General features: G+C 28.1%; 2 protein-coding genes across 4 annotated transcripts in view; one reads left to right on the forward strand and one right to left on the reverse strand.

The window, feature by feature from the left end:
* Window positions 1-740, forward strand: part of Atg17 (autophagy-related 17) — a 114811-nt gene extending 114071 nt beyond the window's left edge. For all 3 annotated transcript variants that reach the window (XM_067267231.1, XM_067267230.1, XM_067267232.1), the window contains one exon: window positions 438-740. In XM_067267231.1, the coding sequence (XP_067123332.1) occupies window positions 438-662 (225 nt within the window). In that variant the 3' untranslated portion in view covers window positions 663-740. The remainder of the gene's footprint in view (window positions 1-437) is intronic.
* Window positions 741-18865: 18125 nt separating this feature from the next.
* LOC136972635 (sodium/mannose cotransporter SLC5A10-like) overlaps window positions 18866-27270 on the reverse strand; it is a 77557-nt gene continuing 69152 nt past the window's right edge. The window contains exons 13-15 of the mRNA XM_067267233.1: window positions 20687-20902; window positions 20491-20599; window positions 18866-19544 (exon numbers count right to left, since the gene is read on the reverse strand). Coding sequence (XP_067123334.1) covers window positions 19303-19544; window positions 20491-20599; window positions 20687-20902 — 567 coding nt within the window. The 3' untranslated portion in view covers window positions 18866-19302. The remainder of the gene's footprint in view (window positions 19545-20490; window positions 20600-20686; window positions 20903-27270) is intronic.

The following is a 27270-nucleotide window of genomic DNA, read 5'->3' on the forward strand; positions in this document are numbered from 1 at the left end:
AGATGTAAACGTTCATGTCACACCTTTCACATTGTGATGGCACATCAGTTGTGGAACACTGTTCCAACAGGAAAAGTATGACATACAGAGACAAGACACTACTAAAAAAATTGAGAACTTTGTGACAAAAAATTGCAGCCCAGCATTGTGATGATGTCACAATAAATAATAGCATGTTTTTTATGTCTTTGTCATATTGTTCTAGTTTTACATTAATTGTTATGTGAGTTTTATGTCTCTTTTGGAATCATGCTTTTTCCCTTTTTACAGTGTGAATATTTTTTTACTCAAATAATTTCCACCAAAATGAAAAAAATCACCTACTGGTAAATTATTACATGAAATACAGTAATTGTTAAATAGTGCTGTTTAATTTAAAATAATTTATCATACAGCAAACATTAAAATAAATAAAATTAAAAAACTTCTATTTGCAGCCTCATAATCGCTACAAGGTACCAGTTGGAACTCGTTTTTATCGAGTTAAAGCTAAACCCTGGGACAAAGAAATGGCCATCAGACGTCAGCATCAAAGGAGGAGTAGTAGTGCCGGGAGTAGAGGAGCTCCAGTGTTAGATTCTCCTCACTCCTCTGCATCATCTGGAGATGCAGGATATGCTGGATCATCATCATCATCCACAATGTCAGCTTCAGTGATTTAATGGAAATCACTTGAAATTTACATAAAAGTGCCTCTTAAAATTACTTATGGTTCAACCAATAAACAGTTTTCATAAGAACTCTTGGTTTAGTATGTGGAATTATAAATTTATTTTAGAGCTGTAATTATAGTTAAAAAGAATTAATTTAGATTAAAAGAGGATAGTTTTACAGTGTTTTTCTACTTTTTTAGGAAAATTAGCAAATAAATATGATTTTTTCCCTCCTTTTAATGGAGAACATCAGCAATTTTATTTTTAGAATCTTCATTGCATGACTGTACTAATTTGTAAATAATCTGTACATATAAATATTGCAACAACGAAATTTATAGATTGTGTTATATGATATAATAGAATTCTATTGAATACATAAACCTGCCACAAATACCCTATATGTATTATAAATGTCTAACATTCTCTTATTCTTTCACAAGAGAGATATATATATTATATATATACAATATAATAAGTCTTTAACTGCAGTTTAATATATGTAAAGATGTTCTGTTTACGAAAAATAAATTATTTTATTCATCTAGTTAATAACATTGAGAATGACATTTTGATTAATGTTTTCTTTTAAAAAAATAAAAAAAGCTTTTAGATATGTAAATAAATGCCATATTTGAACAGAAATAGCACATCTTTTATTGCAATGTTGTAAAATGTTTAGCAAATTTTTATGCTATCTATGAAATCAATTTTAATATTTTATATCTATCAACAAGTTAGAATTAATGCTTTTGTATACAATTTACCAATTGTATTGTGAATTGTTTTTAGTAACCCATAAATGTACAGAATTTTACCGTTAGCTAACAAATAAAGTATTTTCTTTTCTTCGCCCCATATATATTATTCTTAATTACAGAAAAATAGCCAGTAACAAGGAAATACAACCTCTGGTCAAAAGTATGGAATAAAGTAAATTAATACAGTGTGGGACTGCCTCTGGCCTTTATACTGCTTTAATATGTCTTTGTATTGAAGTGACTAACTTATAAGTCTGAAGATATTTCTGCCCAGCTGGTTCGAATAGCACTCTTCAATTCAAAAGAAACAGGCTTCATTGTCCGAACAATGAAGCCTGTTTCTTTTTTCAAACCAGTTTCTTCAAAACATTCCACATATTCTCTATTAGGTTTAAATCTGGACTGTTTGGTGACAAATCTAAATGTGAAATGTTATTGTTTAGGAACTATTGGCATACTGTTTCATCACGGTGGGAATATGCATTGTCATCCTGATAAATAAAGTCAGTCATCAAAGTGTTCTTCTTCTGTTTTTTGCACAAAATTGTCTAAAATTTCCAAGTAAACTTCTGCATTCACTGTAGTGTTGACAATTTCCAAATGTCCAGGTCCTGCTGCAGTCGTGGTACCCCAAATTGTAACTCCATTGAAAATTTTGTTTTTGAAAGAAGATAGAAACTTTTCATTGGGTTTTCTCCAAACTTTACTACCATTGTTATCTCCGTATCCCATGCACGTATGTGACTATTACTGAACATAACTTATTTTCAATGCATCAAACTCAATTCTGGTAGGCCTTTGCCCACTGCAGATGTAGATTTTTATACTTTTCAGTCAGATATGGTTTCTGATTTGCTTTTCTTCATATGTAGCCATTTCATTTAACTTTCTGCAAGTTGATTTTTCAGATACATCTATACCAGCTTCTTTCCATTCAGCATTCATCTCTCTGGATGACTTAAACCTTCTTCCTTTAACGATTTTGATGAGATTTCTGTCTTCTTGTCCCATAGTTACGCAAGACCCAATTAACATTGATGTGGACTCATCAATGTTAATTAGAGACAGTTCTTTGTCCTTTATATTTAACTACAATTTTAGACACTGCATTTTGTGTACATTGTATGTGTTTTGCAATTATCTGCTGCATTTCACCATGCTTGTAATATGAAATTATCAACTGTTTCTTTGCATCATTCGATTCTTGTTTTTGGCATACTTTTAGAATGCAAACATTAAGCACAATTACAGTTCTGCAGATTCAATCTCAAAATGTGATATTATGCAATAATGATGTCATTAAATTAATTTTAATATGGAACATGCCAGTTATATTCTAAACTTTTGTTCCTGCTATTCTAGCATTTCATATTTTTGTCTCTACTTTTGATTAGTAAATGAATCATCAGTTTTATGCATTATAAAAAAAGTACAGTGGGTGATCAGTTAACAAACAGTTCGGACTATCAACAAATCAGATAACGAACACTTTCGCGAAATATTTTTATATTTGGATAACAAACACCTCACAGAACAAACACAAGAAGTGACATAAAATAATGAATATCAATTGGTCTTCCTTTGTCTTCGGGCAACAATTTGAAACTTTTCGGAGTGCGGGAGGTGTCGACATCGATTCTCAACCCAGTATATACTAATCAGATAGTATTCCTCCAAACTTTGAAACTCTCCCCTATAATTCCAGCTTTTTATTTTTCTGACAAACAATTCTTTTATAGTATTCGTGAGACTTTCGGCAGGTACTCATTAAGTTTTGCGTCAGTTTTTATTTTCGAAAGGTGAGAGTATAATAGCATAGGTAGAGAGGGGGCAGAAGTTGTCTGATGTTGCTGGGCAGTATGGCTCGAACAGGTCTTCAGTAGGCCGCAGTTCAATCTTATCTAGAAAGATACAGTATAACCAAGATGATTCAAGAAGCCAAAGGAGTAACAGAAATCACAATTGAGAAATAAAGAACATTGAAGAACTCATAATGGAACCTGAAACTGATCTGATGACAGAAGAAGGCCAAGAACTCTTGAATGCAGAACACCAAGAAACTCGGCGAGATATGTTTTCTTCTGGAAAAAAAGGATTAATGCCAATATCTGCTATTAAAGATCTTTTAAAGAAGTGAGAGAATATCAGAATGGTCTTAGAATGGCATCCAAACCAGGTTGAGGTTAATAGGTGTGGGGATCTCTACAATTACAATGCTATTAATTACTTCTGAAAAATCCTGAAGAAGAGAGAAAAGCAATCGACACTGGACAGATTCTTTAACCCCAGAAATGGAAAAAACATGACTAATAAAAATACAAGACTGTGTATATATGTATTTTTATTATTACTTATAAATAAACGTGGTAAGAAAGTATATATTGTTTATTTTTGGGGGTCTAGAGAATGAATTAATCAAATTCCCATAAAAACCTTTGGTAAATCAATAATCGGTTAAAGAACAAAGTCTTGGAATGGATTATGTTCATTAACTGATCACCCACTATTTCATTTTAGCACATGTTTAGACAAATATATCTTTTCAAACTTTGTGTAAGCAATCAACAAGCAAACATTAAATTTTTTTTTTTTTAAACTTGCCTTTGAAATGTGATGCAGGAATTTATAACATTATTCCATACTTTTTACCAGGGGTTGTAATAGGTGCTGGGGTTAATGAAAATCCAGTTAATCACCAATAACTACCATTTAACAGTGACTATTTATTTATTATAGACCATGTACAATGGCCAATTTTCATTACATCATTAACTTATTTAATCTACATTGAACTCTATTACTTAAAGAGAACAAATGAAAAATGTTCTTTACTTGTTCCATTTACCATTATAAAGTTAGTTAAATGATAAATGAGTTAGTTCTGATGTTTGTATTCAAAATCAAGGATCAAACAGATAGAAATTAACCAATGAAAATTTACATAGCCAATTACCATTCCCTTTACTTTTAGTAACTTCTAAATCTTGATCCCTGGTAATGAATGTGGCCGCAAGTGATGTAATATGAGTTTAACTCTAGGTTGGATCTGAAGAATTATTCTTGAGAAGATGGTGGGATTCATCTCTTATCATTTGATTGACCCATTGTCAATTTCACTGAATCCAAAATCAATATATTTTTTTTTTTAGTATGAAAAAATAAACTTTTCAGTTTTATTAAACTTTAAAAAATCATTAATAGATTCAATTGATTTGGTTATGGCTTGAAAAAAATGACAAGCACAAAAGATTTCTGTAGCATCAAGAATTTTAATGACCAAAGCCTTTGTTTTTTTGTGTGTGTTTTTTTTTTTTTTTGACTTTACCCTGTAGACACTAAAAAGAAAGGCCTTTTAAACCATACCCATTATGGATTTGGCCAGATTCACAATCAGGCAGCTGGGTGATGTCCAGGTCAACATATCTGGGTCAGACCACTCAAAAAAAATTCCTGGAGTTGTGCCTGGATTTGATTCCAGGTTCCTGAGAGTGGTAGGCTGATGTCTTAACTGCCTAAGCCATCATGTAGCAATAATAATATAAATTGCTCTGTTGCCAAGCATGGTATAAACCAGGGATGGACAACCTGCAGCCCGCGGTAATATTTTTTGTGGTCCGCATCGCATAAAATATGAATAAATATATCAATTTTCCAGCTTAAGGAAGTATGCAGCAAAAATTCAAACATTATTTCTACAACTTATGTATGTGAATAGTTTTTCTGCAATAAATTTAGTAAAAATTAAATCAAGAAACTGGCTAACATACACATCAAATCTAATTTAAAACTACCAGTGACTAATGTTTAACCAAATATTTCTGATATATTACATTTACATCTGTGCCAGAAGCTAAATTAAGTATTCCTATTCTAATTTATAATTATATATGAATAAAGAGTTGTGATTTACCAACATTTCCCCCCTCTTTTCTCTTGTATGTGGCCTACATCAGTTGAAAAGTTTTGAAATGCGGCCCTTACATAGAAAAAGATTGCCCATCCCTGGTATAAACTATGCTTTTGTCCACTTTGGACGTTCTTGTGAACTAGGACTTGTTATACTGGGAAGAGAAATTTCCAATTAAGATATATTTATTGTAATGTAAACAAGTCCTAGTTCACAAGAACGTCCAAAGTGACACCCAAGAATAATATAATTAAGGACAAGAAGCACATATTAACATGTATACAATAGAAGTTAAATATGCTCTAGCATACTAACATATGCTCATGCTGCTTCAACAGAAACAAATGAGAAGCAACTGAACAGTTTATCTGATACAGTGGCGTAGCGTAGTGGGGCGGCAGGTGCAGCCCGCCCTGGGCGGCACTTTCAGGAGGCGGCAAAATTTTACAATAAATAATAATAATATCTTGTAAAAATTTGAACCATTTCATTTCATATTTTTGTTGCACCTAAGATTCGGATGGAGTGAAATGAGCTCACAATTTTTCATTACTCATTCTGGGGAGTCGTTTTTCTATAAATGAATGTATAACAACAGTGGCGGCCTTAGGGGGTGGCGAGGAGGGCAATCGCCCAGAGCTTCGCTCTTGTAGGGGCCTCGCGCAACAACTCGAGTAGAAAAAAGTTGATATATAAAACTTTTTATTTTATCCTTACCTATTAGTCGCAAACATCATTTTTAAATCCCTGCGTATATCTTTTAAAGCATTTATGTACCTTAGATTATCATCATTAATAATTTGTGGTTTTTATGATTGTTAACTTTTATAAATCTTCTAATATAATATTTTAAAACTCTAAATTTATTTATTTATAACTTTTGCATTTCTTGTATATTATCAGAAATATCTATTTCCAATTCACATACTTTGCACAAAGGACAAGAGCCTCACAAGGATTAAGGCCTCCACTGTATAATAATGACATCTTGCTCATTGTAGCGACTGGCAACACGTCTGTACTGACTTGTAGGTATTCCACGTATTTTATTTTGTGCTTGGATTGTTTGTGCAGTGGCGTAGCAAGGATTCAAGGGGGTGTATCACGCACCGGGCGCCACTCGCAGAGGGGCGCCCAAATGGTCTCCAAGACAAACTATATGTGTTTCTGGAGGGGGAGGGGGTGCCAATAAAGTGTCATGCCCTGGGTGCCAGTTATGTTCGCTACGCCACTGATCTGATATGATAGCATTTTGCTTCAATCTATTGTAATTTTATTCGTTATTCTTTCTTGTGTCTACTTATGATGGATTGAAATTTTTCTAAGTAGCCAATCAGTGATAAAGATATTTGCATGTTTGACCTTTATTAGTCAAACATGCAAGAAGAACCTCCCATATAAGCTGTAGTCTAAGCTGAAAGGCCTAATTGATGTCCATCCCAAACATGTATTATATATTTGTAAATAAAAATAGTGTAGGCTACATTTAAAGGTAATTTTCAGAAAACCTTTCTAATGGAAAATTTTTTGGTTCCATAAATGTGTGTTTTACAGGTTTCACTGCATATAATATATATAATGTTATTAAATGAACTGTCTTGTTCTTCATTTAACACTGGAATGGTTTTCATTATGGAGGCTGCCACGATGATAGTGTTAAAGTGTTTACTTCACATAAACAAACCAGTCTAATTATATAAATTTGGAAAGCTTACATTGAAAAGGTCTTCAATAGGCTAATTCTGCTCTATTTATAGCTATAAATGAGGTAGAGCCTATTGAAGAACTTTGCAAATTGTTTGCAGAAATGACACCATTGAATAGTTGTTAGATTAGTGGATGTAGCTCATGTACTATTCAAAATGGCCAGTTATAAACTTCTATAAAAATCTTTTCCATGAATGCACATTTTCTTCAAATTGTTTATTACTGGTATTAACCTCTACTGTTCTTTTCACTTCAGTCTTATAAAAATATTTTTTTGTTGTAATATTTTAATTTACATAAACTGTCAATTTAACCAAACAAATGAGAAATATTTCAATAGTGGTCTCTGGATAGTGTTACCACCCGTCCGGTTTTCACCCGGACGAAGTGAATCACTGTCCGGGTGAACTATTAATTTTGTCCAGGAATTTCGTAGAAATTGTGAAATTACGATGAAACAAAGTTCTTGCAAATATTGGTATAAATTTACACCATTTGAACAACGAAACACCTCACACTCACTGAAACTCATCTGTCATTCCGCCATGTTATTCCGTTTATGCTGATGTGTGACACACAATCTGCATCTCGACCTTTTTTCTCTTTGTTTGTATGTTACTCCTGCGCAAGTCACTAGTCCCTAACTGTAACTGATTTAGAATCAGCATGCACATTATTCTTTGCATTGTAAAATGACATTGTGCATGCATCAGGAACTTCTGTTCGAATAAACCTGACCTGCTGTCCGGGTTAGTGTTGCCACCTTTACAAAATCGCTATCTCTGGATAAACTGAGGCGAGTCTTCTTTTTAAATTTATCTTGTAGTTAATCGAGTATAATATATATATAAATCGAGTATATAAGTGTTTTCAACTGCCAGTCTACAAAAAACAAAATGTTTCTGCAGACTGGCAGTGAAAAACACCAACAACACTGGTCCACAGAAAAATATTCAACCATACTGACACTGGCACAGTTGATAACAGACAACACTTAAATAGTAATCTAGAGTTACTGTGTGTATTTTATTAGATAAGCATATACAGTATAAGCTTAATAAATAAGCATAACTCATAGTCACATATAATTACATGGTCCATGTAAAATTATCCATAGTCTTACTGGTATGTGATGAGAAGAAGCTAAGAAAACACCAATATACAGTCAAACCTGTTTTTATGCGGGGGATAGGGACCGCATTAAAAAAACGCATTAAAAAAAATCTCACGAAACTTCACGAATGGCTGTAAATAATAGTTTTCGCAACACAATTAAAAAATATTTTTTTTATGCGGTCAACAGGGATCGCATAAAAAAAAGTCTCACATAGAAAATAACTCAAAACCGTACGAAATAGAATTTATTGACAACAGATGTCAGCACTTGACTGCATCGTCTGGTCTATCGTCTGTTTTACATATTTTTGTCCAGGTAATGTTTTGTTGACTTAAAAAGTAAATTATTTCATTTTTCGCATATTCATGCAATAATATTACTATAAGAAGTGCATTTATGCTATAATAAGTTTATTTAGCTATAATAAGTCAACGTAAGACATGACGAATCCCACGAGACTAGTCGCCAACTATACCGCACAAATTAAAAATTCACATTAAAAAAATCGCACTTAAAAAGAGCGCATAAAAACAGGTTTGACTGTATATATATATATAATGAAAGCTATTTATTTTTTTGTTTTTGCTAATATCAATTCTTAATTTTTTTAAAGTTTTAACTGAGGGAGGATTACATTGAAATTATTTTATTGTATTCTTTTTCATGAAATGGCATAAACATTCATTACATAAATTTCATTCATATTTATGGACAAAAGGAATCATTGGAACTTGTGTATTGAAGTTTGATGATTAAAACTAAAATTTAAATTTGTCTTGAAAATCAGTATATCAAATTAATGCCTTTAATTGAAAAAATATAAAATAAAAATTGTGAAAGTTGTTATTCTGTGGCCACATTTAATATTTTATTCCTCCCAAACTAAGTTATTTCATAAAATGTCAATTATCAAATAAATTAATATATATATTTTTGAGTTATTTTAAAATATATCAAATGTAAATATTTAAACTGTATTGTAGTATACTTTAAATGTATTACTTATAATCTATTTCATAAATATGTAAATTTGTTTTTGGTGCTCTTCCTTTTGAAGGATAGAATATTTCATTGTAGTAGGAAAAATGTAACCTAAAACTAGCCACAAAATAGACCATTTTGGAAGCTTTTTTCTCCCAGTTTTTACAGTAGTTGACTTCTGGGAAATGTATTGACAATAAGTATGGTATTTTTGCTATTTGATCAATTTATTGTTTGTCATTTGAAAATGATAATCACATCATTAAAAATTGATATTTTTGTAATTTTCAGCCAACTTCATTTTTGCTCCTCTATATTTTAAAACTGAGAAATCAAACTGTACTTTAATTTAATGTTCAATTATTAATATGGGCTTGTATTTATAATTTTATTATAAATACAATATTTTTTATAGTTTTAAAAAAATGCTAATTTAATGAATATCTTTTATTCCCTTAATTGAAGCAGCTTTTACAGAAGACTCAAAGGTAGCATTTATAAACTTTCCATTGATTTTAATTTTTTAAACAATTAAAATTCCCTTTAATTTTCTAATCAAAATTGGAACAAATTATTTAAATAAACAAGCTTCACTTATCTGTATAACAGTGTAACAAGTAACAATATATTGTTTTGTAAAGTACATAAAAATTATAATCATGAATACTTTTTATATTTATAAGTATACTGTATTTCCAAATTTCTTAACACATTTACTATTGTGGCTGTAGACTGTATGTCTGTTTTTATCTTTTTATTCTTTGTACATTTTTCCTGTTCTTTGTTCTTTCTACCTTCTACCTTCTAGAACTTTCTAATCTTAATTCTTCCTTCTTGGGGGTAAGGGCCACTTCTTGGAAAAATCAGTGTAATGAGTTAGAGGTTACCTGAAGGTAAACAAAAGTGAAGAATGTTCACTTTTGAGTTAGTGCTCAAAGAGAGAGGTCAGATGTGTGTGAAATTGTCCAGTACTCGAGTATTTGGGTGAAGTGGTAACTTTGAGAGGGAACCTTTGAAATTCCTGGGTCGAAGTTAACGTGTTGGATTTGGTATCAACTTGACCAATTGCAAGTTTTGAATAAGTGACCAACAGATTGGTTATCAAAACCCTCAGGAATTGAGAAGAAAAAGAAGAAAATGCTAATTTGATTCAAGTTCCACATGGCTCCTCATGACAAGTTTGCATGACCTGGGTATTTTTGTTCTGTTCTATCCAATGTCTTTACTACTACTCTCACCCCTCTATCTTCATCTTTCTATATTAGTGTACGTTTAGTATTAAGGGTTAGATATAAGAATTTTATTTTTGTAATAATAATAATAATTGTTGATTTGTATGGGTTAGTATTATCATGATTTGCTGTCATTTCATTTATTAGTTTTGTAATTGTTTTGCCAATGATAGCGTTTATGATGGTTACTCTAGCAGTAACCCTTGAGTTGGCATACTTGATTGAACTTGTATATTTATTTAAGCATGATTTAACTATAAATTAATTTTTCTTCCATCTACTGCATGTTCAATTTGTTGGGTGTTTATATCATTACATAGCATGTAATGTGATATCTCACATCTTATATAGTTTTATATCATCTTGCATAGTTCGTATCTCACACTATGTAAAGATTTTTGCCTCAAATGTGTGTGCTATTTGTCAATGTTCTGCATTTAAAATTGGTTTTAAAACACAATAATGATGTTTATGATGAGTTCAATTATAATAGGTTCTTATCTTGCCTGTCAATATATGGTACAAGACAGTTTGTTGTTATAATCTTTAAATTTCACTTATATCAAAAATTTATAGTGCGAACATAGATGTTATACAAGAAATACATTTATTTAAGGAAAAAAGCATATTTATACACTGGTTCATTTTTTGGACTATATGTTTTAAAATATTAGCCTAAAGTTAGCCAATTAGGTCTCTTCCATCATAATTTTTGGCTGAAAGGTAAAATTAGACTGGTTATTGATTGTTATCTAATATAAAACAAAACATAAATGATAATTTTTTAAATAAAAGTTGGATGCCTAGCTACTAAAAAACCAAAATTTAATCATTATTTTAATCAATGTAAATGCATCTGATGCACTTTTTGTATGATAAGTTATATATGAAATGAAATATTTGTGTTCCAAATATGGTACACAATGGTAGAGGTGCCTTGTTTGTGGCCATATACCAAAAATGCAGTCAAGTTAAGTAACAATGAATTTTACTGTGTGGTGAGCCACTAATGCTAGTGGAAAGACAAATGTGCCATCTGTGATTCACAACATTGTGAATGTGTTAATTTTCATGAGAAAAAAAAAACACAAAACACATTTTTAATATTATTTTTATTTTTGAAGTATTGTACAAAAGTTTCTATAAATCTAAATCTAATTTCTTTACATCATTATCTAATTTTTGAGTAAGTCTTAAATAAAAGCAGACCAATAGATTATTTTACTGTATTCTAGTGTCTACTTATAAAACTATATGATACAACATTTATATCAAATACAATAGTCATTATAGCATTACATAAACTGGAAAATATTTCAAGAGAACAAATAAGACAAAGTTCACAAAGTCAAAATGAAAAATTACAATTTTTCTCAGATATTATTATGGTTAAGTGACCATTTACAGTGTATGGTATTTACAAAAATTACACTGTAAATCATCTGATATAACATTTGAAAAAAATCATGTACATCATACACAATAATGGAGTGTCAATTAAGTCAGGCACTAATATACATATATTTGTGAACTCTGATAATTGGTACAAAATGTGATTAAACAGTTCTATAAAAACCTTAATTTTCTTTTTCAAAATTAACATAGAAAATATTTCTTTTATATAACATTTTTTTTTTTACTTTGAACAGTTTTAATAATAATAGTTTTTGTTCATAAATTTTTTCCAATAAATAAAACAGAATTCTATTTGTTAGTTCTAATTTTTAATATTCACTGACTAGCTTATTGGTAAGATCTTCAAAACATTTTATAAAATGTTTGAATAAAAATTATGGTAGCAAATGCAATGCAAAAAGTGTTTAGGAAAAGTTTTAAATCTATTCATTAGAAATAGGCTATATATAATTTTGATGGATTTAATTTGTTTTCCATCACCTTTTCTTTGAATGTAGTTTTTAAAATTTTTTGTTATGAAATATATAAAAGTGATGACAATTATGTAAGTTCTTTTTGTGACAAAAAGAACTATGCTCAATAAAAATGCAGAGAAATTAATAATTAAATGTAACTTACACAAAGTTAACATTTAGATTTTCTTTTATATATTAACGACATATAATTCACTCTATACAAGTACAATAACTAGTACAGAACAGCACTTCTCAATCACCGGTGGGTTATAGCATAATGTAGACGCTACTCTAAATTTTCTTCTAAAAATACTAAAATTAACATTTTAAATTGTTACAACTTTTCTTATTTGGCTACAAAATTAAGACATAAGTAAACTCCATAATTGTGACTGATATTGATAATGGCTTCCATATCAAATGAAACAAATATATGCCTTTTGATTTTTTTTTAAAATGTTTTCAGTTTATTTATTTATATTTTTCATATTAGCTATAATTGTTTGCATTAAATGCACAGATAAAGCTATTTTGTATCTGTTATGTTTTCCATATTTTCAAAAAACTACACATTAAATAAGACCTATTTTTATGAGAAGGGAAAAAACTATACAGTATTAAGTACAAAATAAAATTTTCTAATTTTTTAAATTATAGTAAATTATTAATTATTAATTTAATTTATGTATGCAAGCCAAAGTATTAGTATTAATAACATGCTTGTTTATTTAGAAACAATTTTGTTTTTTATTACAGGTTTGAGATTTATGAGAGAAAGATTGAGAAATACTGCTATAGAATAAATAATATTTACAAATAGTTATGGTATCATATTAGTTTGGCACAAGAAATATTCTTTAAATATTATAATTGTTAATTTCTGATTACATAAATTATGTATTCCTACATTATTCTCATAATTCTTTATTATTCATTATTCTTAATTATTACACAAATTATATACAAAATATTTGCTAATGTTTATGTAATTTGAAAACAAATTGATTGTCTATAAAATCACTTTTTTTTATAGCAAACCCCACGTCAACAGTGGACAAGATTTTATTTGTTCATGGAAGTTCCCATTCATTTAATAGTAATTCTTTTTGTCAATAACTGACAGTTTATATCCGAGACAGACATTTTGATTGGATTATTTTTAGAGTGATTTTGTAAAAGTCCTTCAGTCAGCGTATCAAATATTCTTTAAATATATTTAAAATAATGCAAAACATTTTTATAAATCTATTAGATGATGACAACAATTGTAATTTTTAAAAAATATGTATTGATATTATTTAAAAGTAAGCAACTTACATTATAATTCACATACAGAAATATATACTGCTGACTATAAATATGTCGTTTGATCTTTTCTGAATTAGCGTTGTGAAAAAGCCAATAATAAAATTACGTCATTTAAATAGAATACAGTGGACATGTCCACAAAATCTTGTATGACATGATACAAGTTTGTAAATAATAGGAAAGTTCTGTCCATATTAATGAATTACAGAATTTTCGGTATGTCTTAAATGATGTCGTAACAAATGAATGGAAGATAAATCATGAATATGATTAATACAGCATAAAGTACTTAAAATTAATAAATTCAAAAAATTAGAACTGAATTCTCATAAATCTTACTGAAAATCATCCTGCATAACTGCATAAGTTCAGATATCAATAACATTAAACAGTTTAAATCAGAGTATTTTGAACTAAACAAACAAATTACCTTTAGCAAATGTGTTGACTTAGATCAATACATTTGCTAAAGACAATAATTTTAATATTTGTAAGATAAGTTTAGTTTATTAATTTGAAAAACTAACACAAAAGTCAAGTAATAATCAGAATAATATTTTTGACATATTGCTAATGATGAATGAGACAATAAAAGATATGGTGTTGATTCATTTTTTAATAAAGAAAACTGCAAATTATGCAAAAAATTTAATTTTAAAATATTCTATTACATTATTAAAATAATTCAATAATTTTAAAGTTTAAAAGTATAAATAATATTACTAATATATTATTATTTACTGTGTGGTAAAATAATAAACAACTTTATTATTCAATTTGAAGAATGACTGTTCTATAGTTATTGAAATAAAAATACCTTTAGTAATGGTGAAGACTACAGCTGCTGTATTTTGCAAGCCAGACATACATTACGTGTATGCCCATATACTGTAATACATACACGTGTGTGTGTATGTACAGCTACAGTACATACTCTTGAACAAAACATTTTAATACAATAATATGGCTAACTGTAAAATCTAGAATATTAAATTATTCAATTATTTTATGTTTCTTTAGTATTCAAAGCAGTTTCTAACAAAAATATGCATATGAATTTTACTTCATCTTTATAAAAAGTTTACTTTAGGAAATAAAATGTATAATACTATAGAAAATTATTTTATACAGATATCCCAATTAATTGTAGATGATAATTTGTTAACAACCTAACTGTTATTTTTAAATTTAAATTAGCCATATTATACATTCTACTGAAATCTTTTATTTGTAAATTTACCATTTCAATATCAAAATTTCATTTCTTAAATATGGTGCTTTATTTATATCATCAAATTCATTTAATAATTGATTTAACACATTCCATAAAAATAATTTATATTGTAAGATTTTCAATACAAATTATTTCCCTAGATAATTATCATAGTTACATGATATGTTTCTTAAAGATTTTGAATAACTTCACAAAGATGATTAAAATGTAGCATTATATAATAGTAAATAGTAAATTTGAAGTTAAGTTGTATAATAGATTTTTTTTTTCACTGATTACACTAGAAACAAAATAACTGCACTGATATGCTTGTTGAAAACAGATCTTGTAAGTTATTCTAACTTTAATTTATTTTTCGGCCATCATAATTTCAATTTCAGACATTTGGTTTAATTATCTGTTAAAATACATTAAAATAACCTTTAATGTACTGAAAATTAGACAGTTTACTGTTTTGTAAATATTATATTATCACTCAAGAACTATCATTAAGCCAATAGTGGGAAATGCCAACTGGCTTTACAGTCTGATGTTATTAGACTATAAAATATATTAAATTGTTTTTTTTTTAATCTGTTAAAAGCATTCATTTATTAATTATAGAAATTATAAAAAGTTTACATGTATATAATTTGTGTAATTATTAAGAATACAAATTGCATCTTTAAAAGTCTATCATATCTTAATTACTAATAAATGCTTTTAAAAATTGATTAAAATTTATTAAAAAATAAGTAAAACTAACTAACATTTACAACATGGCAACTTGATATAAATTTTTTTGGACATTATAAATATTGATATTAAAAAATGATCAATTTAATTATTTTGAATAGATTATTTCTGATGAAACATGTCACAAAATACAATTGAATTTGTAAAAAATTGAATTTCTCATGGAAACAGTCTTTGATCTTTTAATAAATAATTTTTCAAATATATTAACTTCAAAATATAAAAACTTTGGTATCTGGAAAATTGGTAAATTTAACTACTTAATAATTTTTAATATTAAATTTTAGTTTTGAAAAATATGTTAGTTCATTTTAATTGCAGAACCCTTTTCACCTTGATAAAATATTTTAAAACTTAACAATTTTTACCAAGTATAAATAAATAAAAAAACAAATCAAAAATAAAATTCAAACTTAAAAAAATGATAATATTTGCTTCACATTAATTGTATTTTTCTATAATAAATACTAAGGATTAATTTTTGCAGATGATTTTTTTCAGCAGATATGGGTGAGAGCTCAACAAGTAGAATAATGAAATGCATTAGGTTTTTCCACGAATTGTTTAACAAATACTCAATATTGAAATATTGCTGCTTCCTGGGCAATAGTTTCGCTGACACTTTAGTAACAGAGTTAAATATACGATTTGATATTTTCACCATTAGACTCAATGATTTTATTTTCCACAAATTAAGCTATGCACAGATCATCTTTTCCTATGAAATATTAATAAATTTAATTTATAATAACTTTTCATACATATTTTAAACTATAAAGCTCAAAAACTAAATATTAATGGTAGAACCTTAGGGTGGGGAATGGCTGGATTAGTTAAACATATAGTGGTGTCCAAAGACTAAGAAAAAGGGGAGAAACAAGCTTATTATGCAATGAGCTTCAAACTCTATGATTCAACAATGGATCAGCATTCTCACAAGGTGACATTGGTTGGGGACACTTGGGGCTAACCTGACCTTGAAAACAAGAAATGGGTTTTGGTCAGCATACAACAATGGACATATATCGTTCATTAATTTCTTTTCTATTTGGAGAATAGGCTAGAAGTAATGAATTTTCTGTTGTTTGTGTCCCCTTTGTGGATTAGGAAAAGGGTAACCGAGATAAAAAGGGAAACGTGCCCCAAATGCCTCAATGTACAGGCACCTCTATAAACATCAATTCTTTTATCTAACAAATTATTGATATTTTATTGGCATTTCTTATTAAATTTCAAAACTAAATATTGAACTGTGAAATTTATAATTTAACAAATTTGTGTTTCATTAAAATCTAATACTGACACTTGAACTTAACATAGCCTACTAGTACATCATAATGAATGTATGAAAAAATACTATAACCTCACAAATAGTACTATAAAGATATAAAGTAACACAAATTAAAAGCAATAAGTAATTTATCTTTTTAGCCACTGTATTATATAGATTTACTTTGATATGTGTTAATGATTGACTGCTAATTTAATAATTGGTTACTTTTTTGACAGGATTAAAAACCTTTGAACTGAATACAGAACTTATCTTCTGTTAATAAAGCAATTTAAATTTATAAACTAAAATATATGAAAATTAAACAAACAATTAAAAAACACTAGATAGATAAAGTAACTTCATACTTCAACCTTGTTAAACACCTCAGAAACTTAACAGTTCTTCAACAAAGTCACCCTCTTATTAGAGGCTACTCATCTGCCTCAAAATGCAAAACTTTTAAAAATTTCCTTTTGGTGATGGCACAAATTCTTGCATGTTGAGGCAGATTGTGTAGTTCTAATTAAAAGGTCAACTCTGCTGTATAACTGTTAAGTTTCTGTGGTGTTTGGCAAAGACAAAGTATGAAGACGTTTCATTTATCTATTTTTTTTTTTGTGAATTTTCTATAAATTGTCATTCTGGCTATTTTTATAATATATATGAAATTAATATATCCTTAGGCTACTGTTTATATAATTAAATCATTAATTTTAGATTTAAAAATATATAAAATCAAAGAAAAATATAATAACAGTTAATTTTAGGTGTTAAACCTTTTTGTTCATTATAAATTTGTCAGAATTATTGAAAATAAATTATTTTTTAGTAAATTTCTTAATTAAAAACACTTTTAGCAAAAGAGAATTAATAAAAATGAAATTTTAATTGGCAACTAATAATTTCTTTTTGCATTCTTGAATTCGTGGCTAATAATCAAACAAATTAATACTTTCTATAAAATTATTATAATAATATTTGCTAAATAAATTGTTTTATTTTATATTGTATAATATATAGGAATAATAGCATCCATGTAATCATTATTTCTGTGAAAATTTTTGTTCGTGAAATTAATTTTACAAAGACAATATGAAGCGTGAAAAAAATAACTATAAAATGATGATGCAAAACAGTAATTAGCAATTACTATTTGCAAGTAAGAATTTCTTGTAAATTAATGGGAAAAATAATATTAATACCTTAAAAAATATTTAACTTATTTAGAGAAGACATAATTATGTTTTAAATCTCTTTAATTGCAATAAAAATTCAGACTAGAAGTTTCCAATAATTACATTAGAAAAATAACTTTTCACTAATTTAATGGTTTCTGAAATGAAGGATTTTAATTGTTTCTTTTGAAAAGAATATAAAAGTAAATTTATTTAGTTTTTGAAAATTATCTGTGTAAGCCAATTTATCAATTATAACTTGTGACAAATTTCTTTAAAATGTATTTCTAAATGTAGATGCATTGAGGGTAGATTATAATGATGCATTTTAACATATGAATAATTATTAATTTAATTTTTATCTTTTAATAATTCAATGCCCAGAAAAATATTAAATTAACTCTCTTAATTTGAAACATACTTATAAATTAACTACCATAAGAATGTCTTAAGTTAATCCTCAAATTGAAATTATCATCATTATAATTGTTTTATATAAGAGAATATATATAAAATTTTCAGTACATAACATATTAAAATTATATAAAATAGGTTTATAAAACATCAATGAAAGACTTGTCCCATATAGCAGTACAAATAATACTGATTTATACAGTACAAAGCATAATAAATAATACATACTTTTAAATGTGAATATAAAATGTTAATTTAAAGAAAATATAAAGTTTCTCTATAAAACAATTTAAAAATTTTGCTAAAAAATTCTTGAATATAGAAAAATAATTTATTTTGATATATAAAGTTTTTGCATGCTACAAACAAAATATACATATACCAGTATATAATTGAATCAATAATTAACAAATGATCTAATCATAAACACAAAATATTGAACATTATTCAATAATAACAAATATTATATAGATGAAATTCAATAAATTTGGACTCTCAATAATCCAGACTTCAACTCCTGTAATGGCAACCACATTCACATATTTCAGAAAATTATCACAAATATCCTATTCAATACACTCAGTTTAAGGTTATGTTAAAAATTATGTATATATATATTTGATGTTATTAAAGTTATGTATGTATAACTTGTTGTTCTGTGGAATAAATAAAACTACTAATCTGAATGGATAAATTATTTTACATCCATGTAGGTAATTACTCCATAAGATGTCTGGATTTTTGAAAGTTGAATGAACTGTATACAGCATATAATTGCATATTATATTAAACGGAATGAAAAAAGCAATGAGATATGTAATTTTTACATATGAAATATAGATAATTAAATAAAAATAAAGAATACCTTAAATAAATTATTTAATTATCTATGTGAAACTAGAAAATCTGATTCTATATTCTTGGCAATAAAAAACTATGGTATTGAAAAATATAAAAACATTACTATTGCTGTTGAAAGCACAAATAGAAGAAATATATACAGAATGACTTTTTCATATCTTTCCTGCTTTAAGGATGCAATATTTGAGAGATGCTCATAAAATTCTTCTTCAGATTTTTCTCCTTCTGGAGATGTGTTGTACCCACAAAACCAATTATAAAAGCTTTTCAGTTTTGATATTCTTTCCTTTGGATATTCTTTTTCTTCTTTGCTTTCTAAATTAAATATTTTAGATAGGATTTGTATATTTAAAAATTTTTAAATTAAACTTGAACTAAGATAACATTTTAGAAATAAATGTAATATTAATAGATATGGCTAACTGGTAGTTGAAATTTATAATTTTATTTTATTGATAAATACAAAATCATTTAAACAATTTTAATAAATTAAAGAAAAATTATATGTATAAATGGTGAAAGACATAATTAGTAGAATTAAATCTAATAAAAATCAGAGTAATTACATTAATAAGAAATAAGATCTGAAATGAGAATTGTTTTTAGTGTTATTAATAAGCTGCTAAATTCTGAATAAGCTGAATAAGCTAAATTTAATAAGTTGAAAATTACTATATTTTTAGGTTGATAACTATAAATTTATAATTTATATATTGCCATAAGTTAACTAAAATTGAAAGAAAACTTTCATATAACCTGTACTTCTGAAATAATTTTGTAGTTTAGAAGGTACCATCTCAAAATTCCTTTTTTTTTCTTTTTGAAAATTCCATTCACTCTTTTTAGCAATTCACTTTATAATTACATTTATAATGAAGTGGAAAAAACAGAATAATTGAGATGGAGCCTCTTAAACTGTCAAAATTATGCTGATATTAATTTCTAACCAATAAAGATAAACTATTAAAAAGAAATAGGTGAGATGCTCAAGCAAGATCAAAAAACTTTTAAACAAATATATTTCATTAAAATTGCATTAATTTAAATATGATAAATGCTTCAGTACACAAAGGATTTTTCAGATGTTTTAAAGATGTCCTTGTGACTTTGGACAAAAGTTAGAGTTAAATTTATTTAAATTATACATAAATGATGATTTCAAGTATTCTGATTTGGTATGAATTATAAAGCAGATGATTGTGACACAAAATGAAATAGAATTTGTAGTAAAGATGTCAATTTATTATACGTTAATAATTACCATCGGCTACTTTATGTTTTAGTTCTTCAGCTCTTTTCATTTCCATATTTTCTTTATCATCAAAACGATCTTGTGTATTATATCTTGTCCAAAATGTTGTTCTTATTAGCTGATATTAAAAAAAATTATTTGCTCTTAATGGATTATACTTACTTAATAAGAGTTAATTATTCATATCATATAGAATTAAACTTACTCTGAATGATTCTGGTGGTTCAGACATATAACTTATGACTATTGAAATAATACCTGTTAACCAAAATAAAAGCATTGCAAAGTACATATAATGTACTTTATATAATATAAATGGACGAGTTTCTGGTTTTCCGCAGGGAGGTTCGGGATAAACAAAATCCAATATCATCCGAGTAACTCCCACCATAAATCCCAACAATAATGCCCAAAATGCAGCCTGGTATTAAAAAATAATGCAAAATTTTATATTAACTTTTAATAATTGAAATTTGAAATAATTTTTTAAAAGTTATTTACATATAAACTGTTTAATGTTAGCATTTATAGACATTTATAAAGTAATGATAGCATAATATTTTATTCCTCATAAACAATAATACATTATTGTGCATATATGAAAATTATATTTATTTTTCCAAAAATATTATCACTTGCTTTTAAAAATAACTCCTCTGTTATGAAGGTTTTTTAAATTAATTTTATATTTTATCTATTATGCATTTACTAATAAAACAGTAGGTATATGAATTCAACACACATCCTGAGAAAATAAATGCATAATCTTCTGCAAAATGAAAATTGAATTATTATATATATTTAAAATTTTGTTTTTAATGAAACAAAAAATGTATTTTCCTGTTTAATTAAGGACCACTTATTGATAAGATATTTTAATTTGAATTCAAAGAATGAGTTATATTAAATAGTTTTTCTATTTTTGTGCATTCATATCAAATAGGCAAAACAAATATCCGATCATAAATTGAGCATGAAATTTCTCTGTTCTGGATAGAAAAATCAAGTGAGTAGAACAGTCACAGAAAAATTTTTTCAATAAAGTAGCCATCACCACCTTCTATAAAATTTCTACAGTGAGAAACTTGTGTTTACAAAATGCTGGGGTTTCTAGATTCCAAGAATGCTTTAATATCAGTTTTGAACTCAGATAAAAGTCAAAACTGTTCCTTGTACAAGTTGTTGTTGATTATAGGCCTGAGAATTTATAGTGAAGATGTTGAACAAAAGTTAAAGTTAGATAGATAATTTATAGATGTGAGAATTCAAATTGCAGACCTATAAATTCTCATTGGTGTCTGTCTTTCCTTAATCTTGAGAACAGAGTTAGTTAGATGAAAGTCTACACCATATATAGAAAGCTTTGGGGCAGGAAGCCCCAATTAATTATATACAAACTTCCAGTTTGGACCAGAAGTAACATTTTAATTCAAATATTTTTTCCCAAATGGAGTTAGAGAGATGAGTGGCATGACTATTGTTAACGGGAAAAGAATAAGTTTCAGAGCAAAAACTATTAAAATCAAAGCCTATATTTTATATTAAATAAACTAAAAATATGATTAAAAATTGCAGCCTGGCATTATGAGAGTGTCACAATAAATAATTGCTCATTTTTAGAATTATATCTCAAAAGAAACATCATAACAGAGACATAGCCAGATAATATTTTTGGGGTCTTCACCTGCAATTTGGACTTTTTATTTTGCTTAAGTTACTGACATTGAAATGTAATATGTATAAATAAAATCATTAAAGCAGCATGAACTTTTTATATTTATTTATTTATTTATTATTATTATTATTATTATTAACACACTTCTCATAATAATAATAATAAAGTATAGGAAGTTTTCCATCTATGTGTAGTTTTAGTCTGTGGAGGAAGGAGTGGTGAAAAGAAGGTAATTCTAAGAAATCTCCCTTTGCTTTTAGTAATGTTTGTTTAAAATTCCAAGAATCAGCTATGTATTTTTTAATAACACAAATTATAAATAAAATCTTCAATGTTTTAATTAACTAGTTTTAAAATAACAGTAGAAACATATGAGAATTAAAAACAATAGATAATTTTACTTAATGGTTTGTGACTAGTTGAGGGACTTTTAGGATTTTGGGGATTGTCCAACCCCCTAGCTAGGCCCATGCACAACTGGGTATGAGAATACCCCAACCATGTTTATTTTGGAAACAGTGAAAATGGATTATACTTAAATTGGTAATGTTTTATAAGTAGTTCAGGCAATTTGGAAACACTGTTATATTAATATATGCAATATAATAGAATTTTACAAGAATGGGAATAAGTAAGTTAATTGTAAGTAAATCAAAGCTTTGATATTGATAATTTAAATGAAGTAATGCTAAGAGAATCCCTTCATGGCAGAAATAAAAAAACATATGTAAAATTCTTACTATATAATCGCAAAATATTTGAAATATTGGAAATAATTGGTTTCCTAACAGTCAAAAAATACTGTGGAAGAGTCATTAAAAAAAATCTTTCTAACTTGAAATTTAACTAAGGATACTTTATAAATATCTGCTAAAATTATTGTATATAGATTTAGAGAATTTATACTGTTAAGAAATTGGAGTTCCTGCATAACTTTTTATTAAACAAAACCTGTAATGACAAAAAATTTGCTACACACATCATAAAATAATATTTTATTTTATAATAAAACAAATGGTTTGTAAGAGATATTCATTAATAATTATTGAAATTCATTAGCCAGTTGAATATATTTTATAAATACAGTCTTATTTATGAAAGTTTTTAAATTTTCTTTATTAATTTGATTTTGATATTTACTGTTAAAGCATTTTCATAAACAATCATCAAAATTTTATCAATCATCTGATGAATATTCATAAAGACATTCTTTGACTTCTTTCATTATGCTGTTTGTAATTGTTGCTATTTTTGTAATTTATTGCATAGTTTTATATCAATTTTAATTTTTATTTGAACCTTTTCATTCTTTCTGTTCCTATAATATTTTTTGGTCAAAATGATTTCACAAAACGAAAATTTATTATATTTTAAAATTGCCTTTTTATATCAATATAATTCAAATATATTATAAGAATTTTGAGCTATTTATTCATCTTCAGCAAACAAAAATTATATATACTTTTTGACGAAAAAATTGATGCACCCCAAAAACTCCAATTGCAATGAAGTGTCATATTCACATACTTTTCGACCACATATGCAAATGATAAAAAATTAACACCCAATGAATGAATGAATGGTATGAGCTGGGGGAGTTGATGTATTCATCCAAGGTGTTGGTGACTTTTTCATTAGAGATTAACAGTGTCGTTGTGGTGTTCTTGAGATTATAGAGACACGGATCATGGTTCAGCTGAGATTGGAAAGTTATTAACAAATTAAGTTTGAGTTTGATTATGTGTTTATTAATTATAGCAGGGATTGAGACCAACCCCAGTCCTCTACCCCATTCTCCTCAGGAGTCAGACTGTGCAGAAATGCAGAAAAGGGGGCGTGGAAGACCATGCAAAGAGAACTTCAAAGATTTGGAGAAGGATAGCCTGTTAATGGACTTACCATACGAGGAACATGGTCAAATTGAAGAGGCTTCTTCTAAAGCTAGACCAGGGACTGCAAGAAACTTGAATATTCATGATTATTTTGAATCAGTGCAGGAAGTGGAAGTACAAGAAGCAGAAGATTCTCAATACACTTTAAAACTGTGTATTGAGATCAGTGTATGAACTGATCCAGGAGAAGTTTATGCAGTTGAATACTGATTTGCAAATGATTGAGGCCAATGTCAACTCACTGAAGGAAGAAAATAAAGAACTCAAAGGTGACTTAAACAAAGTTTTTCATAATATGGAAGAACTCGATCAAATTTCTAGTAGTAGTAAGTTACTGAGTTACTGAAAAGTGTGTTGGAATTCCAAATTGATAGTTTGAGAAGTGAGAAAACGAAACATTATAATTATGAATTTTCCATTTACATCAACTGATTATTCTGGAGAGATTAATCATTTTATCAATATGGAATTAGGATTGGTCAATTGTTCAGTAGATAGTTTGGTTAGATTGTCTAATAACGATGTAAACCCGATTGTGAAAATTATTCTAAGCTCTATATATGAGAGAGATTTGATTTTGCGAGAATTTTGGAGAATGAAACCTGAATTAACAAGACAAAGCGAAACTAGTTTTTATAACTGATCTGTGTAAAAGATCAAGGATAAGGAGAAAAAGATTACTTTCTGTGATCATCCAGGAAAAGTCTAAAGGTAACAAAATAGTAGTGAGAGATGATTACTATATAAAAGATAAGATATTATTTACTTATGATATAAATCTGGAGGAAGTTATTCAGTTAGAACATTTTTTATGAGTAGTTCAACAGCGGGTGTACAAAGTTTGGTGACGGGTGAGGGAGAGATTAAGAGTAAATTGGAAGCTGAAAACAAGAATACCAGAATAGAAAACCACATTTGTAAATTAAACTCAATCTCTCCATCCACACTTGAACAAAAAACTCGAGGAGAAGTCAACAATTTAAGTACAGTAGAGCATCGATTATCTGACTTAATTGGGGACTGGGGTTGGTCAAATAACTGAAAAGTTGGATAACCGAAAAGTATGAAAAAATACATTATTAGTATAGTGTATTAGGCCTGGTTTAAATACTAGCCTCCCTTTCATGGTTGAGCCAGTGCTGCCAGCTAAAACATGCAAAAATTTAACAAAAATAATATTAAAGTAGCCAAGACATAACCAAATATTGTAGCGCCACATCACTAGCGGACATTTGAATTTGCCAACTAGAACACGGTCGGTTACGGGGGTCAGATAATCAATGCTCTACTGTGTAAGTTTTTGGAACATCCAGGGTCTGTATAAAAAAATTTACAAAGATTCCTTATTACAATATTTAAAATTGCGTGCAATTATTGGGTTTACTGAGACGTGGATAACTGATATAAACAAAGTAGGAAAAGAATCTCTAGAAGACAAATATTGGGTTTTGAGCAGTAATGCCCAAAGGACACAGAGGTTTGGCCATCCATCTGGAGGCCTATTATTGTTAATTCAGAGGTCCTTTGGAGATTTAGTGCAATCTTATTTTACCTGAAATTTTATTTTTGCCCTGATGGAACTGAATCAGAGTCTGACTAATTTGGGGAGAGTCAAGAGTGGGGTTGCATTGATTTATTTATCCCTGTTGGCAGATAGTTCGAAGTAGTATGAAGTTCAAGCAGTTATTGACCAATGGATTATCTATACAAATTTGTGGATAATAGGAAGAGATTTTAACGCTTGCATAGGAGACAAACTGGACACAATTTATAGAGGTAAGAGACTTGATATCAATAATAGAAGAGAACCTAAAGATAAACTGATAAATTCAAATGGAAGAATCTTACTGAATTTTACACAGAAAAACAATTTTTTCATACTAAATGGCAGAGTGGTTGGGGATATCCCAGCCGAATACACATTTATAGCCCATACCGGTAAGTCAGTTATAGATTACATCATCTGTTCTGAAGATATATTAAGTCTATGTACAATGGTGTCAGTACTTAATATGGATGAATCTGATCACTACCCAGTTCAGTTGAAGGTAGTGGGAAGTACATTTGAAATAAATATTAAGCAGAAAACAACACAACTTCAAGAGGACTCGAGAATATCAATGAGTAGAAGATTTAATAAATTGAAACGCTTAGAGGAAATCCCCAATAAGACTAAGGAGATATTACTTCAAGAGAGAGAGCACAATCCAATTGTTAATTACAAATATCTAATTTCTATCATTGAAGCTTATCAGTTTAAGTGCTGGTCAGACAATAAGCCATTGAGATATAAACAAATTTGGTTCAACAACAAGGCTACTATTACAAAATAAGAAAACAAAGGAGCTTAATTCAGTTCAGAAAAACCAATCTTGAATCTGCTTGGAAGAAATATTTACAGAATAAGAGGATATATACAAATTACATGAGAGCAAAAAAGAAAGGTATTTTTTGGAAATTAGTAACAAACTGACAGAGTCAAAAGAGTTAAAAACATTTTGGGGTATTATAAATAGGTTTCGTCGACCCTTTGGGTCAACAAGTGTTTCAAGCCATGTTCCGTATAGTAGTTGTCATCACCTTTTTGAGAGATTCTCAGCTGTCTATTGTAGTAATTCCAGCCAAAATTATGCAATGCATACCTGTCTCATGGAAAAACCTAGTGATGACATTTTTAGTGTTCAAAATTTACAGCAATGTATTAAAAAACAGCAGCAGGTAGTGATGATATTCCTAACTTTATAGTTAAAAGTCTACCTACTGCCATAATCAGCTATCTAGCTAGACAATATAATGAATTTTACAAAAGGATGTAGTCCCAGACAATTGGAACAAGGTGATATTTTACAACAAATGTTTTTGGGTGAAATCAGTAAAATTCTTTCAACTCCAGTGACTCCAACCTTGAAGTTTACTATTTGTAAAATATGAAATAAGAAAAATACTTTTTAATTAATTAGCAGGCTATCTAAAGAAATTTCTTAGAAAACAGACATTTCAATAAATTTAGATATCAAAATGATATTAATCCACGAAGGATATTTCATAGCAAAATATTATGCAACGTGTTCTACATTTTTAGGAAAAAGCTTTTATTAATTTAAGGCCCACCAGTGGCGAAATGGATAAAATCACCGAACACTTGTAATTAGTGTAGTTGTGGGATCGCACCTGGAAAGTAAATGCTTATGGTACAGCTTCAAAGCACCAAGTTTACTTTTA

Source organism: Centruroides vittatus, unplaced genomic scaffold (genome assembly GCF_030686945.1).
Source record: "Centruroides vittatus isolate TY-2023 unplaced genomic scaffold, ASM3068694v2 contig_299, whole genome shotgun sequence".
Taxonomy (NCBI): Eukaryota; Metazoa; Arthropoda; class Arachnida; order Scorpiones; family Buthidae; genus Centruroides; species Centruroides vittatus.